Raw genomic sequence first — 14,438 nt, forward strand, 5'->3', positions numbered from 1 at the left:
TTGTGTGCCTATTATACTTCCTCATTTGAGTGGAAAATCTACCTCTTCACAAAAGAAAAAGCAATTCTCCTTATGAGTGAGATGCCTGCAAATTAACTCTTTTGTGTAGATCTGCCCTAGTTGTTTTCTGAATGAAAATTTGGTATAAAGCCAAATTCTTGGCCACGTACAATGACTCTCTACTTTCTTTTCCTTTGGTGAATAATGTTTAAACAGACATCCTGCTGGAAGACAGTAAGCAAGGTAGCAGAGAGGAGCAGTTGCCTTTCAAAAGACAGAAAGGAGATGTTCTGCTAGAAGGATGCTGGATCATTCTCCCATTCCACATAAATGTAGGATGTTCTACAGTGTTTATTTACAATCATGCTTTCCAGTGACTCATACAATGTGGCTTCCAAGACATCTGGGGAACTGAGTGCTCTACTGTCCATTAGACATTACGGAAGTCCTTTTTTTTCCCAAAGAAAAGAGAAGAAAAGGAGAGAGAAAGGAGAGAAGAGAAAAGAAGAGAAGAGAAGAGAAGAGAAGAGAAGAGAAGAGAAGAGAAGAGAAGAGAAGAGAGAGAAGAGAAGAGAAGAGAAGAGAAGAGAAGAAGAAGAGAAGAGAAGAGAAGAGAAGAGAAGAGAAGAGAAGAGAAGAGAAGAGAAGAGAAAGAGAAGAGAAGAGAAGAGAAGAGAAGAGAAGAGAAGAGAAGAGAAGAGAAGAGAAGAGAAGAGAAGAGAAAGAGAAGAGAAGAGAAGAGAAGAGAGAAGAGAAGAGAAGAGAAGAGAGAAGAGAAGAGAAGAGAAGAGAAGAGAAGGAAAAAAGGGAAAATGAAAGAAGAAAAGAAGGGGGGGGGAAGAAGATAAGAAAGATAAAGAAAGAAAAGAAAAGAGAAAAATAAAGTCTTAAAGGGTATTTAGTAGCATTTTAGCAAATTCATTAGCTTAACTAATTCAGTTTCCTTTATTCTCTAGGAATGACTTTGAAGAGTATTTTGACGTTGTGATCACAAACGCTTTAAAACCTGGATTCTTCTCCCATACCCCAAACCAAAGACCTTTCCGAACTCTGGGTAAGTTGTAGTTGTGACTGCCTGCTCACCTGCTGAGCACTCTCTGAAGGGGGCCTACAGGAAGGCTGGGGAAGGACTTCTCAGGATCTCAGGTAGTGATAGGACTAGGGGGAATGGAATGAAGCTGGAGGTGGGGAGATTCAGGCTGGAGGTGAGGAGGAGGTTCTTCACCATGAGAGTGGTGAAGCCCTGGAATGGGTTGTCCAGGGAGGTGGTTGAGGCCCCGTCCCTGGAGGTGTTTAAGCCCAGGCTGGATGAGGCTCTGGCCAGGCTGATCTAGTGTGGGGGTGTCCCTGCCCATGGCAGGGGGGTTGGAACTGGCTGATCCTCGTGGTCCCTTCCAACCCTGAATGATACTATGATACTATGATACTATGAGATTTAAAAGCAAGAGGACTGGACAACATGTTTTGCACGTTTAGCACTGGGGCTACAAGACTCTTCCAGAGATATTAGTAAGAAATTCTCTTAAAGGCTGAGGAGCGCTGAGAGATTGAGTCTGTGATTAAGAACAATGAAAAGGAAGAGCTGTGGCAGCAATTAAAAATGGCACTGGGGACTCAGATAGGAAGAAAAGGAAGGATGCTTTTCTTTATCTCAGGTAGTGATAGAACTAGGGGGAATGGAATGAAGCTGGAAGTGGGGAGATTCAGGCTAGATGTGAGGACGAGGTTCTTCACCATGAGAGTGGTGAAACCCTGGAATGGGTTGTCCAGGGAGGTGGTCGAGGCCCCATCCCTGGAGGTGTTTAAGAGCAGGCTGGATGAGGCTCTGGCCAGGCTGATCTAGTGTGGGGTGTCCCTGCCCATGGCAGGGGGGTTGGAACTAGACAATCCTTGTGGTCCCTTCCAACCCTGAATGAAACTATGAAACTATGAAACTATTGTGGTGACAGGGGCAGACACAGAAAACAAAATGGCTTTCTGGAGGGGAAAAAAAAAAACCATGGCAGAAATATTTCAAACATTTCAAGGCAATTCAAAGAACAGTGCCAATAAAATGGCATGGCTGAAGGAAATGGTTCTGATGGAAATCTGAGGGTATTAAATGTGTACTTTGGCTAAAATATTACAGAGAAGGTAAAAAGGAAGTGCCCCTTTACTCATTTAATTTAATTAAAGCAGTCTGCAGCATTTGGCAGTGCTGTCCAATAGGTAATTAAGATTCTATCAAAATATATTGAGCTTCAAACAACACTAAAATGGCTGGAGACAGTTATTTCTTCCCTATTTTGCTAAACACTCTTCTGATTGTCACCTGAAAATCAGTCTTTTCGCCCAAGTAGCATAAATCAGCATACATTAAACTGTGTGTTAGTATTTTATGACAGCTGTTCCAGACCAGAAGGAATTTTACCTGTGGAACTTTTGCAGTAAAACTCAAATTTAAGAGCAAAAAACCATACATTAAAAATGCATTTTAATGCTTCCCCTACTTCCATAAGTAAGAAGGCTCCTACATGTGATGTTTAAAGGATTAGTTCAAATAGGAAACTGCCTGGTTGGCAATTTGTGAAAAAAATAAGCTCAGAAGGGAAATTGAAACTCTTTATGTGAAAGGAGGGGAGGGGGGAAAAAAATGTAAAGGGTGAGAAAAGTTCAGTTCTGTAAGCGTTTTATTCAGCTTCACATGATGAATTCTGCAAGCATTTTGTTTCACTTGTTAGAATGCAGATTGAAAATAAAATGTAACTCACTTTGGGTGGGTTTTTTTAAACAATCTGATGAAGCCTGACTTCCTAAGGAAATCCTGCTGTGTCCCTCTGTCAGAAATCCAGCCAGCAACTTTTGAACCTGTTGGCCAGTTAACAGTAAATTTAACAGAGAGCCAAAAAGCTCCAAGATATTTTTACAGGGAGGTGTTTCTTTTTTTCCTTTGCAAACAAGAGCTGAACAGAGAGACAAGACTTGAAATTACTGTCTCCATTGAGAATATTGTGTAGCCTTAGCTTAATCACCTGGTTAGACTGGGAGTACCAATTTCTTTCTTGTGTTCAGACAGGAACAGAAATCCCTGGAGTCCTCTCATTGCCTTTATATTTGGCATTGCAACGAGACTCTTAAGTGAGAGCTGATCAGTCGTTACAGGGCAGCCTTGTTCATGCAGAATTAGATGTAGGATTTTTTTCTGGGGACCTCTCTTCTCCCAGGCAACCAGCACCAGAACAAGAGGACACAGTCTCAAGCTGCACCAGGGGAGGTTTAGGCTGGATGTTAGGAAGAAGTTCTTCACAGAAAGAGCGATTGGCCATTGGAATGTACTGCCCAGGGAGGTGGTGGAGTCACCATCCTTGGAGGTGTTTAGGAAGAGACTGGATGGGGTGCTTGGTGCCATGGTTTAATTGATAAGATGGTGTTGGGTGATAGGTACTTGATGATCATGAAGGTCTTTTCCAACCTGGTTAATTCTATTCTATTCTATTCTATTCTATTCTATTCTATTCTATTCTACTCTACTCTACTCTACTCTACTCTACTCTACTCTACTCTACTCTACTCTACTCTACTCTACTCTATTCTACTCTATTCTGCTCTCCTTCTGTGTTCCTCACAACAAATCTATAGATCTGGGGTGGACAACTGATGGTTTCACCCAGTCACTGCAGATACAGAGGAAGACAGTTCATTATGCAGAATTAAAACAGAAATGCTAAAGATAAGTCTATGTCCCCTGAAAGTTTTCTGCAAGTCTATGTGCAGGGAATTCTCATTTGGACCTAAAAAAGACCTCTATCATAGAATCAATACGGTTGGAAAAGCCCTCAAAGATCATCAAGTCCAGCCTGTCACCCAAGACCTCATGACTATTAGACCATGGCACCAAATGCCACGTCCAATCCCCTCTTGAACACCTCCAGGGATGGTGACTCTACCACCTCCCTGGGCAGCACATTCCAATGCCTAACAACTCTCTAACAACTCTCTATCTTTTTCCTTCCAGCCCAGAAACAGTCTTTTTGGATGTATTTTTTATCATATGAAAATGTACAATGCACACTGAAAAATGTGTGGTCTGTATCCACATCTGTGTGTACATAGATGTACAACCTTCATCCTATACATGGAGTGCCAGTGGAGGCTTTGTTTCTTTTGAGATCCTCTGCCCTTATCCAATGCCCACAGAAACAAACCACTCTCCTTCTCCTGCAGAGAGTCTCAGGTTTCCACTTTCAGTTGCACTTCCAGGCTGAATTCCTTATTCCTGCACTTGAATTTCTGTCCAGCTTATGGTTCCTCTGCTGTGTGATGTAGCCCCCAGTTCAGGAAACTCTTTCAGTCCTCCCAAGTTTTTACGGTTCTCTGGTAACTGCCATTTAACAACTCACTGCAGAAACCTTTTTCCCTCCCTCAGTCATTCTCCTGTAGCCTTTTAAAAACACAGAAAAATGCTGTAAACCCAAAGGACCAGTCAGAAAAGAAAACAAGGAGACAGGATATAAAATTACTCCTGGGCTGAAGACTGTCTTCGATTAGTAGGGGCTGCAAGCCTCCAGAAAGAGGAGGTGATCCCATGTCTGCTGGTTAAGTTTTCTTCTGGGCATGGCTGTTGCCAAAGATGGGATGCAGAACTGGGTGGAAAACCTGTGCTTAGGCTATACAGCAACTTTTATTCACTTATATTCTAAGACTTTTCAGGCCTGAGAAGTGAGATTGGGAAGTGAGCACCTTCATTTTTCATTTGTATAAGCCATGTAGGTTCTTTTCAGGTCATTGCTTTTGTTTGAGACTTCTGTCTTTAGCACCAGCAGAATATCAAAATCCTACCCAGTAAATATTTTAAAGGCCTTTAGTGAAACTGTAGAAAATGTATGTAAAATGTGGACGTTTTGAAGCAGATCCTATCACACTGTTACAAGGGAATATCTGATTTAAGGAGGCTTGCATTTTCACTCAGTTGAAGGACTCAAATGCTATCTCTAGAAAATTCTGATTAAATGTGCAACCAAAGATAATAAATTGAGTCCACAATATAGCTCAGTTGCTGTAGTTGCCGTGGAATAGGTATCTCAGTTGCTACCAGCAGGAGCAGGGAGGTCATTCTCCCCCTGTACCCAGCACTGGTTAGGCCACACCTTGAGTACTGTGTCCCATTCTGGGCTCCTCAGTTTAGGAAAGATGTTGACTTGCTGGAATGTGTCCAGAGAAGGGCAACGAGGCTGGGGAGGGGTTTGGAGCACAAGCCCTATGAGGAGAGGTTGAGGGAGCTGGGGTTGCTTAGCCTGGAGAAGAGGAAGCTCAGGGGAGACCTTCTTGCTGTCTACAGCTACCTGAAGGGAGGTTGTAGCCAGGTGGGGGTTGGTCTCTTCTCCCAGGCAACCAGCACCAGAACAAGAGGACACAGTCTCAAGCTGCACCAGGGAAGGTTTAGGCTGGATGTTAGGAAGAAGTTCTTCATAGAAAGAGAGATTGGCCATTGGAATGTGCTGCCCAGGGAGGTTGTGGAGTCATCATCACTGGAGGTGTTTAGGAAGAGACTTGATGGGGTGCCTGGTGCCATGGTTTAGTTGATTAGATAGTGTTGGATGATAGGTTGGACTCGATGATCTCAAAGGTCTCTTCCAACCTGGTCTGGTCTGGTCTGGTCTGGTCTGGTCTATTCTATTCTATTCTATTCTATTCTATTCTATTCTATTCTATTCTATTCTATTCTATTCTATTCTATTCTACCTCCACAGTGAGAACTGTTTTGATAAGGAAAAAAACATGTGGGTTTTTCTTCTTTTACAAGAGCCTGAGTTTATCTACTGTTCCTGGCTATTTTAGTTATCCCAATCACTTCTCTGTGCCAATCTTGCCTGGCTTCAGACCATCAGAATTTCATATTTAAATGTTCAGAATTTCATATTTAAATGTAGATTCTAAGCTAAATGTAAAACTAGTTTTAGATTTAGCCTTTAGCTCATCACAGATACAGCAGCACAATCATTTCTTACTCTTATCTTGGCTAGTGGTTTTCATTTTCCCCATCATTTCTGGAGGAAGGAGTTTCTTTTTAAGGACCTAATTGGTTCACAGGGTGATACAGAAAGATATTGATATTCAGTAATAGAACCTGACTGGTTTAATTTTTCCTTATGAAAACCCATGAGGATTATGGAAGATGTGTTCTTCAGCTGACACCCTCTCTGGCAGCATGGTCAATGCCCAGTTCCACTTTCTGGAAGGCAGTCTAGGGTAGGGTGAGAAAGCAGTGCTGACAGTGGGACACACATACACACCAATTTCATCTCATGTAACAAGGTTTGTTTTCATGCACCAATTCATCTTCCACTGAAGAATCTCAGAGGGTGTTTTCAAAAGCCTACAAAGTCAGGCTCCTTGGCCAGCATCCTTTGTTTAAATGACCTCAGTCTAAAACTATTCCACTCCCTGGACTGCTGTTGCACAGATATCAGCTACTCAATGGGGTTTTTTTTTCTGGCAGTGTAAACAGCTGTCACAGGGACTTCTGGTTTCCCAATAGTATTTATGTGCTGTAGACAAACATTAATAGACCAGCCTATGTTACCTTGTAATCAAAGGGGCTTACCAATTAATCCTGTTAAAGTTTGCTGGGTAGCACCTGTGTGTAATTTGCAAGGAAAAGTTTGGAAATCATTTCAGAGTAGAGGTCATCATTTCCTATCATATCCTTAATGTTTGTAATTAAGGCATGGGGAAGGTAAAATGGGAGGCTGTAGTTAAAGACCTCTGTTCTAACGGTTACATTTCTGTTTCATGTTTGATAAACATAGTCTTAGCTGACAATAACACTCTGGATTTGGGGTTTCACATGTTCACTATGGTGGCCTACGTGAAAGCATTTGAAAGAGCTGCACAAAGCAAAATAAAGCTGGCCCAGCACATCCTGTCATCCTGTTGCAGGGCAGGTTGTTAAAATCACACACATGCACAACAGATAATAGCAAGATGTGCCATGGCAAGTTTGTGCAAGAGCACAAGCCCTATGAGCAGAGGCTAAGGGAGCTGGGGTTGCTTAGCCTGGAGAAGAGGAGGCTCAGGGCAGACCTTATTGCTCTCTACAATTACCTGAAGAGAGGTTGTAGCCAGGTGGGGGTTGGTCTCTTCTCCCAGGCAACCAGCCCCAGAACAAGAGAACACAGTCTCAAGCTGTGCCAGGGGAGTTTTAGGCTGGATGTTAGGAAGAAATTATTCACAGAAAGAGCTGATTGGTCATTGGACTGTGCTGCCCAGGGAGGTGGTGGAGTAACCATCACTGGAAGTGTTTAAAAAGAAACTGGATGAGGCAGTACCATGGTTTGATTGATTAGATGGTGTTGGATGATAGGTTGGAGGTCTTTTCCAGCCTGGTTGATTCTGTATTCTGTAAATTCCTTTCCAGTACACACTTCTTGGCAACTGGAACTCCTCCTAGGAGGAGGATTAGAGCAGTTGTGTTTTGTTCTGGGGGGTTTTGGAATGGGTTTTACTGGTACTTCTCTCAGGAGTATTTTGAGGCCAGATTGTCATTGCATCGTTTATATATATTCTCACTAAGGGCAGGTTTCACCTGGGCATTTGGCAGGAGCTAGAGGTTGAGTGGCCAGGCTCAGTTTCCTGTTTCTACCAGGAGGGCACAGTGCTGGTCTGACGATGGCAGCTCACTGTAAATCTGGAGTGTGGGCCAAATGCTGGGATTTCAGCTGGTAGCCCCTCCAAACTGGCATGGGATGTACCTGCTTCTCAGCCAAGATGGCCACTGGAAATGAAGTTGGGTGCTGCTTATTGAGCAACTTGTGCTGATGGGAAAACCAATCCATATTAGCCAGAGGAGCAGGACACAGGCTAATTCTTCAACACTTAGTCTGCTCTCCTAAACATGGAGGCTTATGCAATCATGTGGGATATGAGAGTAAGAATGTCTGCCTGTCTCCCTCTGAAACCACTGTCACTAACGGAATTTCAGCCACATCTATGGTTTGAGTCTGGCCTAGCAGGGAGATACTGCAGGCTGGAGAGGAAACAATGGGTCTCTCTCTGCCAACTGGAGTGTAACCTTACCCCTGAGTAGATACCAGTGTGTCCATCCAGGAGAGCCTGGCTACTCAGCTACTGGAGGAGCATCCATGAGATTTGCACCCTCTTAGACATTCAGTGAATCGAACCTCAGGACACAGCTTCATAGAAGACAGGCCCCTTGTTTAGTAAAAAAAGGGAAAAGAAATAGCCTTTGAAGTCTAGCACCTCTTTGTTTCTGAGTATCAAGATGAATGCTGAACTGTGGATGCATTCTCCAGTGCCCATCTTTCTTTAAAAAATGAAGTAAATGCATCAAGCCAAGTTCTTTATATGTTTGCATAGTGTTCAAAGAACCTCAGAGGATAAAAGGGATAAGAACTTATTCATCCAAAAATCAAAACAGTGGAATACTGCAATGTGCTCCTGCATAAAGACAGCAGGGGTTGCTTCAGCTGATTACCTTTGATATTAAACACCATGTTTGGCACAAAGCTGATAAGAACATTGCAGAAAGCTGGTTCAAAGAGAGCTGGAGCTACTGCTTTCAAAAGCACATTATCAACAGTATTCCTTTTGTTAAAACTGGAAAACACATTCAGCATAATTGCCAAGTACTCCAAACCCAGAATCCCTTGTGTATGGAAAGAGTATTTTCATTTTCAAAAGGAGTTACAGTAACTAACACACACGACTGCAAAATCCCAGTTATTGATTGCATTATGTTATAATGAAGGTCTGGATAAAGCTCAAACCCCCAAATCTTTAAGGGATTGTGCAAGCCTATAATAAGAGTCAGTCTCTGTCTTCAAGAAGCCCACAGGCAGACCAGATAAACAAGTGGCAGAAAAAGAGAAGCACTGGATTTTCTGTTAGAGCCAAGGAAGGGAGGGATTGGATGACTTAGCCATAATCATATCTCTGACAAATCTGCACAAAGATTTCTAATCTCCTAACCCAGAACCAGTGATAAGTTTCCATAAGGACTCCATGGAAGTCATGGCTGTGAAGATCCTTTTAGCCCTTTACAAAGTTTTGTTTGTTCTGAAATAATGCCTTTAGTGCTTGTGTTTAAACTTCGATAGAAATACTGGAGATTTGACAGGGTTGGCTGAACAATTGCATCTGAGGGACATGTAGACTCAATTTGAGTCATTGAAGAGATCATAGAATCATAGTATCAGTCAGGGTTGGAAGGGACCACAAGGATCATCTAGTTCCAACCCCCCTGCCATGGGCAGGGACACCCCACACTAGATCAGGCTGCCCAGAGCCTCATCCAGCCTGGGCTTAAACACCTCCAGGGATGGGGCCTCAACCACCTCCCCGGACAACCCATTCCAGGGTTTCACCACTCTCATGGTGAAGAACTTCCTCCTCATGTCCAGCCTGAATCTCCCCACCTCCAGCTCCATTCCATTCCCCCTAGTCCTAGCACTGCCTGATATCCTAAAGAGTCCCTCCCCAGCCATGTAGGCCCCCTTCAGATACTGGAAGGCCATTGAGATGTAGTCTTATTGGTCAAGTAGTTTGTGGCTCCTTTGCTCTGGATGCGTGGGAGCTCACACTAGTATAACTTGATACCTGAAGAATGTGTAGCCACTATTTATACAGATGATTCAATAGCCACAATTCCAGACCTGAAGGGTTTGGTTTTTGTTTTTAATATTGTTTCTGGTTATAGGAAATATTTCTTTTCACTTTCATTCTATTTCCCAGCACACATGAGAGTGTCCACACATGACTTGGAAGGAAAACCTAACTGGAAAGACCAAAAGTCTGAAAGGAACACTAGGGAAACAAAGCCTGCACAAGTCAGCAGCTGTTTTGGCATTAAGATAATGCATCTTTTCTTTTGATCTGTCTTGTGTAATTTTAGTGTGAGATGGTTAAACAGATACATTGTATTTCATCCATGCAATAATAAAGGCTCCACTGGAAGGCTTATTAACTCACGCAGGTCACTGCCAGACTCAGCTGCTGTTTATAAATAGGATGTTACACCCTTGGTAGCTTAATTCAAAACCTTGCCTCTCTTCTTGCCAAACCTGTATCAGAGGAATGGATAGTTTTCAGGAATTCATTTTTTCCATGGAGTTGCAAGCCTCTCCCTTAAGCAATAACTGACACACAGCTACACTTGTGAGGGTGATGCCATATGTCAAAAATCACAGAGCTCTATTTTGAAATAAATAAGCACCAGGAATGGATACAGAAACCACAGTTTACAGCAACTAGTCTGGCTATCTATCATTTGCTGACTCCCCACAGGCAATATACTCAGTGAAGGGCTGCACAGTTCTGTTCTCTGTGGAATAAATACACTGTCCTCACTGACTCACTGCTGCAATCTGCAGTGTCTTTGCTTCCTATTATACAGCCTTTACATTATGCTTCTGCATCTGGGACTGAATGGTGCACTCATTGCCTAATTATAGGACTCCAGTGCTAATTGAGAGCCCCAAAGAACCCAAATACAGGTCCTGCAGAAGTTGCATAGGACATATGGAAGGTCTATATCTTCCCCGCTCAGACTAAGGTTCTGGAGGACCTACTGAAGATACCGGAGGGCATCTCAGAAGTCTCTAATCACCAGTGTTTTCACAACTGAATTGAACCAGGCAATCTGTTGAGGTTGTGAAGTAGAAGGCCAGGCTGGTTGAGGCCGTGAGCAGCTGAGTCTAGTGGAGAGGCATCCCTGCCCATGGATGCCTCCGTCCCTGGAGGTGTTTAAGACCAGGCTGGACAAGGCTCTGGCCAGCCTGATGTAGTGTGGGGTGTCCCTGCCCATGGCAAGGGGGTTGGAACTAGATGATCCTTGTGGTCCCTTCCAACCCTGAATGATACTATGATACTATGATCTGTAAGGTCCCTTCCAACCTAAGCCATTCTGGAATACTGTGGTCTGTAGAGGTTTGTTCCTTCAAGGTTTGGCTGCCTGCAGGACTGATCAGTAGCAGTTTGTAAACTTTACCACTCCACTAAGATTCAGTGCAAACCTGTGAGATCTAATGCCACATTACAGTTCTTAAACAGCTGATAAAATCCATAGGAAATTTCTGGAAGAAAGAAAGAAATATTCCCTATGTCATAGGGACTTACCCATATGACTTTGCAGGGGGAAAGAAAAACCACATTCTTTGATGACTGTGTAACCAATATGTGATAGAAGTTGGGGAGTTTATTCATCTTTCTTCTCTGTGTAATTGTTTCCTTCTGTAGGATTGGAAATGAAGTAGATGATTGGACAGAGAACTTCATAAAGAGTTACCTTGTGGTTTGATTTGTAATTATTTTGGAAATTGGGCTTGAGACAGTTTGTAGTAGAGCAAAAAGAGGGAGTTGTGTATGGTACATTCCTGGCAGAGCAAGGGCTGGCAGCCACTGCAGAAAGCTTCCCTTCAGCATAGTTTCCATGAAGCTGTATGTGCTGGTTTTCATTAAGGAGCTTTAGATTTTCCTCGTGTGTTCTTCCAAAATGTCAGGCTTTTATTAAGGTTAGTCTGTGGAATTGATTCTTGCAGAAAGCACATGTTGATTTTTGTACTGCAGGCATCAGAGGGACACAAGCTATTGGAAGCAAGTAGTGAAAGGAGCTGGTTGGTAAGCCCTGGAAATGAGCTGAGAATACAAGGAGGAATTGTGACCAAAGCTGAGATGTGGTTCAGTTTGATATGACAGTGAATCCCTGCCTCAGTTTCCCTGCTTCTCTAATACCAAGGCTTACCTAGTGTTTATGAACCACACAGGTAAGTGGTAGAGGAGAGCTGCAGCAAATAGCAGGGGTGGATTTATTGAATGTGGGAGGGATCTCAGCTGGTAGAGAGTTACCTAGTTCAGGAGCAGCTCTGCCTCTGCCACCCCATATAGGGGAGTAAAAGGTCAGAGAACACAAAGCTGGACAATTCTTGGGTGGCAACTGATCATGGGACACTGCAGTGTTTAGATGAGTAGCAAGTCCTCTGCAGCTAATGCTCAGAAGGGAATTACTTCTTGCAAGCTGAATGCTCAGCAAAAGGTATAAGTGTTGTACATTCTTCTTCCTCACTCTCTCTGTTCTTCAGTCCTTCTTTTCATTCATGTAGGACTTCAGATGATTTAAACTCCAATATTCTGCATGTTTTTCTAGGTAGAGTTAGTGACCCCAGGACTGCTTCTCCCCATTCATTCTAACCTGGTTCTTATCTGCTGTGAAACCACTTTCTATATTGTTACTGTCCACAGATCCCAGGTGTCTCTGTCATACTGCCAGACTAAGGCTGAGCCTTCTGAGAGGATTATTTTTTTTCTGGAATAATGGTAGCAAGAGATTTTATCTGTGAAATTCCTGCATGCAGGGATGTGGCTCAATGCTCTTGGTTCTGAGAAGCAAGGTAAAGTGCACTTTCATATAGACACTAAGTGGTTTTGCAAACCACATGAAATGCACAGGTGAGGAACTGGAAAAGTATTGTAGGAAGTGTCACAGGGATCTTTTCTCTTTTACTTGTTAAAAACCCTCATTACTGCAAGTCTTTCATGTCAGTCTTCCCATCAAAGAGTACTTAATGTACTTTTGCCAGAAAAGAATAGTTTCCATTTTTCCTTGCCACCTCCAGATCACTTACATTGTTCTGAGGTTTACAGCGACTGTTTCACACATCAAAACTTTTCCTTTTCCTTAGAGCATTCATTTCCTCAAGTGTTTAATTTTCTTTATTAAACATGAAGTTTTAACATATCTCAACACATCTAATGGAACAGAGTCTCTTGGTCCTTTTCATTCTGGTATTCCTGACATGCCTGGCCCCCTGGCAGACCTTAAAAACCACCTGAAGTCTCTGCCAGTTGTTCTAACCCTCTCAGATTCTTTGTCTCTCCTTTTAATTCATCCATGACTGTGGTCCACAGGGCCGTGAAATTGTCCCCAGACATCAAGATTGAACTTGCCTTCACCTCTTTGTCTTCTGGCACATGAACACACCTTGTCCTTCCCTTCTGCTCCCTGGCCACCACGGGCTGTAAGGCTTAATGGGGAGCTCACTGTGCACACCCTACATCGACAGGAGCTGCAAAGGGGCAGAAGAGGCACAGAGCAATGGAAAGATGAAAATATTTCTTAGTTTCTCTGACCCCCAGAAAGACTTTTCCCACTGTCTCTCCCCTCCACATTCATAGTCTGAGCAACATCACAGCAGAGTTATTTGTTCTTTATACCAGCCTACATAAATCCAGTTTTGCCTCTCTCCTCCTTATCTCTCTTTGCCCTGCTGAGCCACTGAAGTGGCTGTTGTCACTGTACTGAAATGCTGCATGAACCTTCATATATATTATTTACACTTGTAGGACTTCTGGTAAGTGGGAGCTGTAACACTCCTATTTATATACAAAGCACCCAAGATCGGGCAGGAAATCTGTGGCAGAGACAGTGACTCCCTGTCCCAAAAGCCAGACTAACCCAAACCAAACCATGGATGCAATGTCCTCCTCTCATGCAGCTGACCACAATTCCCCCAAACACTATTTCAGTAGGATGCTGCTGTGCCCCCGGGTTCAAGCACCCTTCCCAAGGACATCCCCATTCACTACTCCTCCACTTCTCTTAGTAAGAACCTCATCTTGGCCATCCTGCTCCCCAGCTGGCCAACACCACAGCACACCCATAGTCTGGGGAGGTTTTCCAGTTTACATTCTCCCTTTTCTAGTTTACATTCTCCTTTTTTCTCCTGTTTAGCTATGGCTTGGCATAGTGCCACCTACTCACTTAGCAGTGCAACTTCAAACAATTTTCCTTCTGTAGCACTTTCTGGTAAAGGCTTTCTCTGTGCTGGACCCTGGTGAGCACATTGCTTGTGTCAAGGGTGCACAGCACAGACCCAATTTTTTTATGTTTAGGGTTTTTTTTTCCCCTATAAAGAATAGTAAATAACTTGCTTAATAATTTAACCTGGCTGCATAAACAGTTTCCATGTCTATTGTCTATTCCAGGCAAATCATAGTATCAGTCAGGGTTGGAAGGGACCACAAGGATCATCTAGTTCCAACCCCCCTGCCATGGGCAGGGGCACCCCACACTAGATCAGGCTGGCCAGAGCCTCATCCAGCCTGGTATTAAACACCTCCAGCCTCAACCATCTCCCTGGACAACCCATTCCAGGGCTTCACCACTCTCATGGTGAAGAACTTCCTCCTCATGTCCAGTCTGAATCTCCCCACCTCCAGCTTCATTCCATTCCCCCTAGCCCTATCACTACCTGATATCCTGAGCAGTCCCTCCCCAGCCTTCTTGTAGGCTCCCTTCAGATACTGGAAGGCCACAATAAGGTCACCTCAGAGCCTTCTCTTCTCCAGACCGAACAGCCCCAACTCTTTCAAACGAGTAAGTGCAATAGCCACTCATGCTGATGGCTGCTTCACAATTAATGTACCCTTTGGAACAATAGCTTTTA

At 43.5% G+C, this 14,438-nt stretch overlaps 1 protein-coding gene across 1 annotated transcript in view; it reads left to right on the forward strand.

The window, feature by feature from the left end:
* The window catches only part of NT5DC1 (5'-nucleotidase domain containing 1), a 120,471-nt gene that overhangs the window by 76,928 nt on the left and 29,105 nt on the right, over positions 1-14,438 (forward strand). Inside the window, exon 8 of the mRNA XM_068162260.1 lies at positions 957-1,054. Coding sequence (XP_068018361.1) covers positions 957-1,054 — 98 coding nt within the window. The remainder of the gene's footprint in view (positions 1-956; positions 1,055-14,438) is intronic.

The sequence above is a fragment of the Melanerpes formicivorus genome, unplaced genomic scaffold (genome assembly GCF_026170545.1).
Source record: "Melanerpes formicivorus ecotype bairdi unplaced genomic scaffold, bMelFor1.0.p_v2 SCAF_63, whole genome shotgun sequence".
In the NCBI taxonomy this organism is placed as follows: Eukaryota; Metazoa; Chordata; class Aves; order Piciformes; family Picidae; genus Melanerpes; species Melanerpes formicivorus.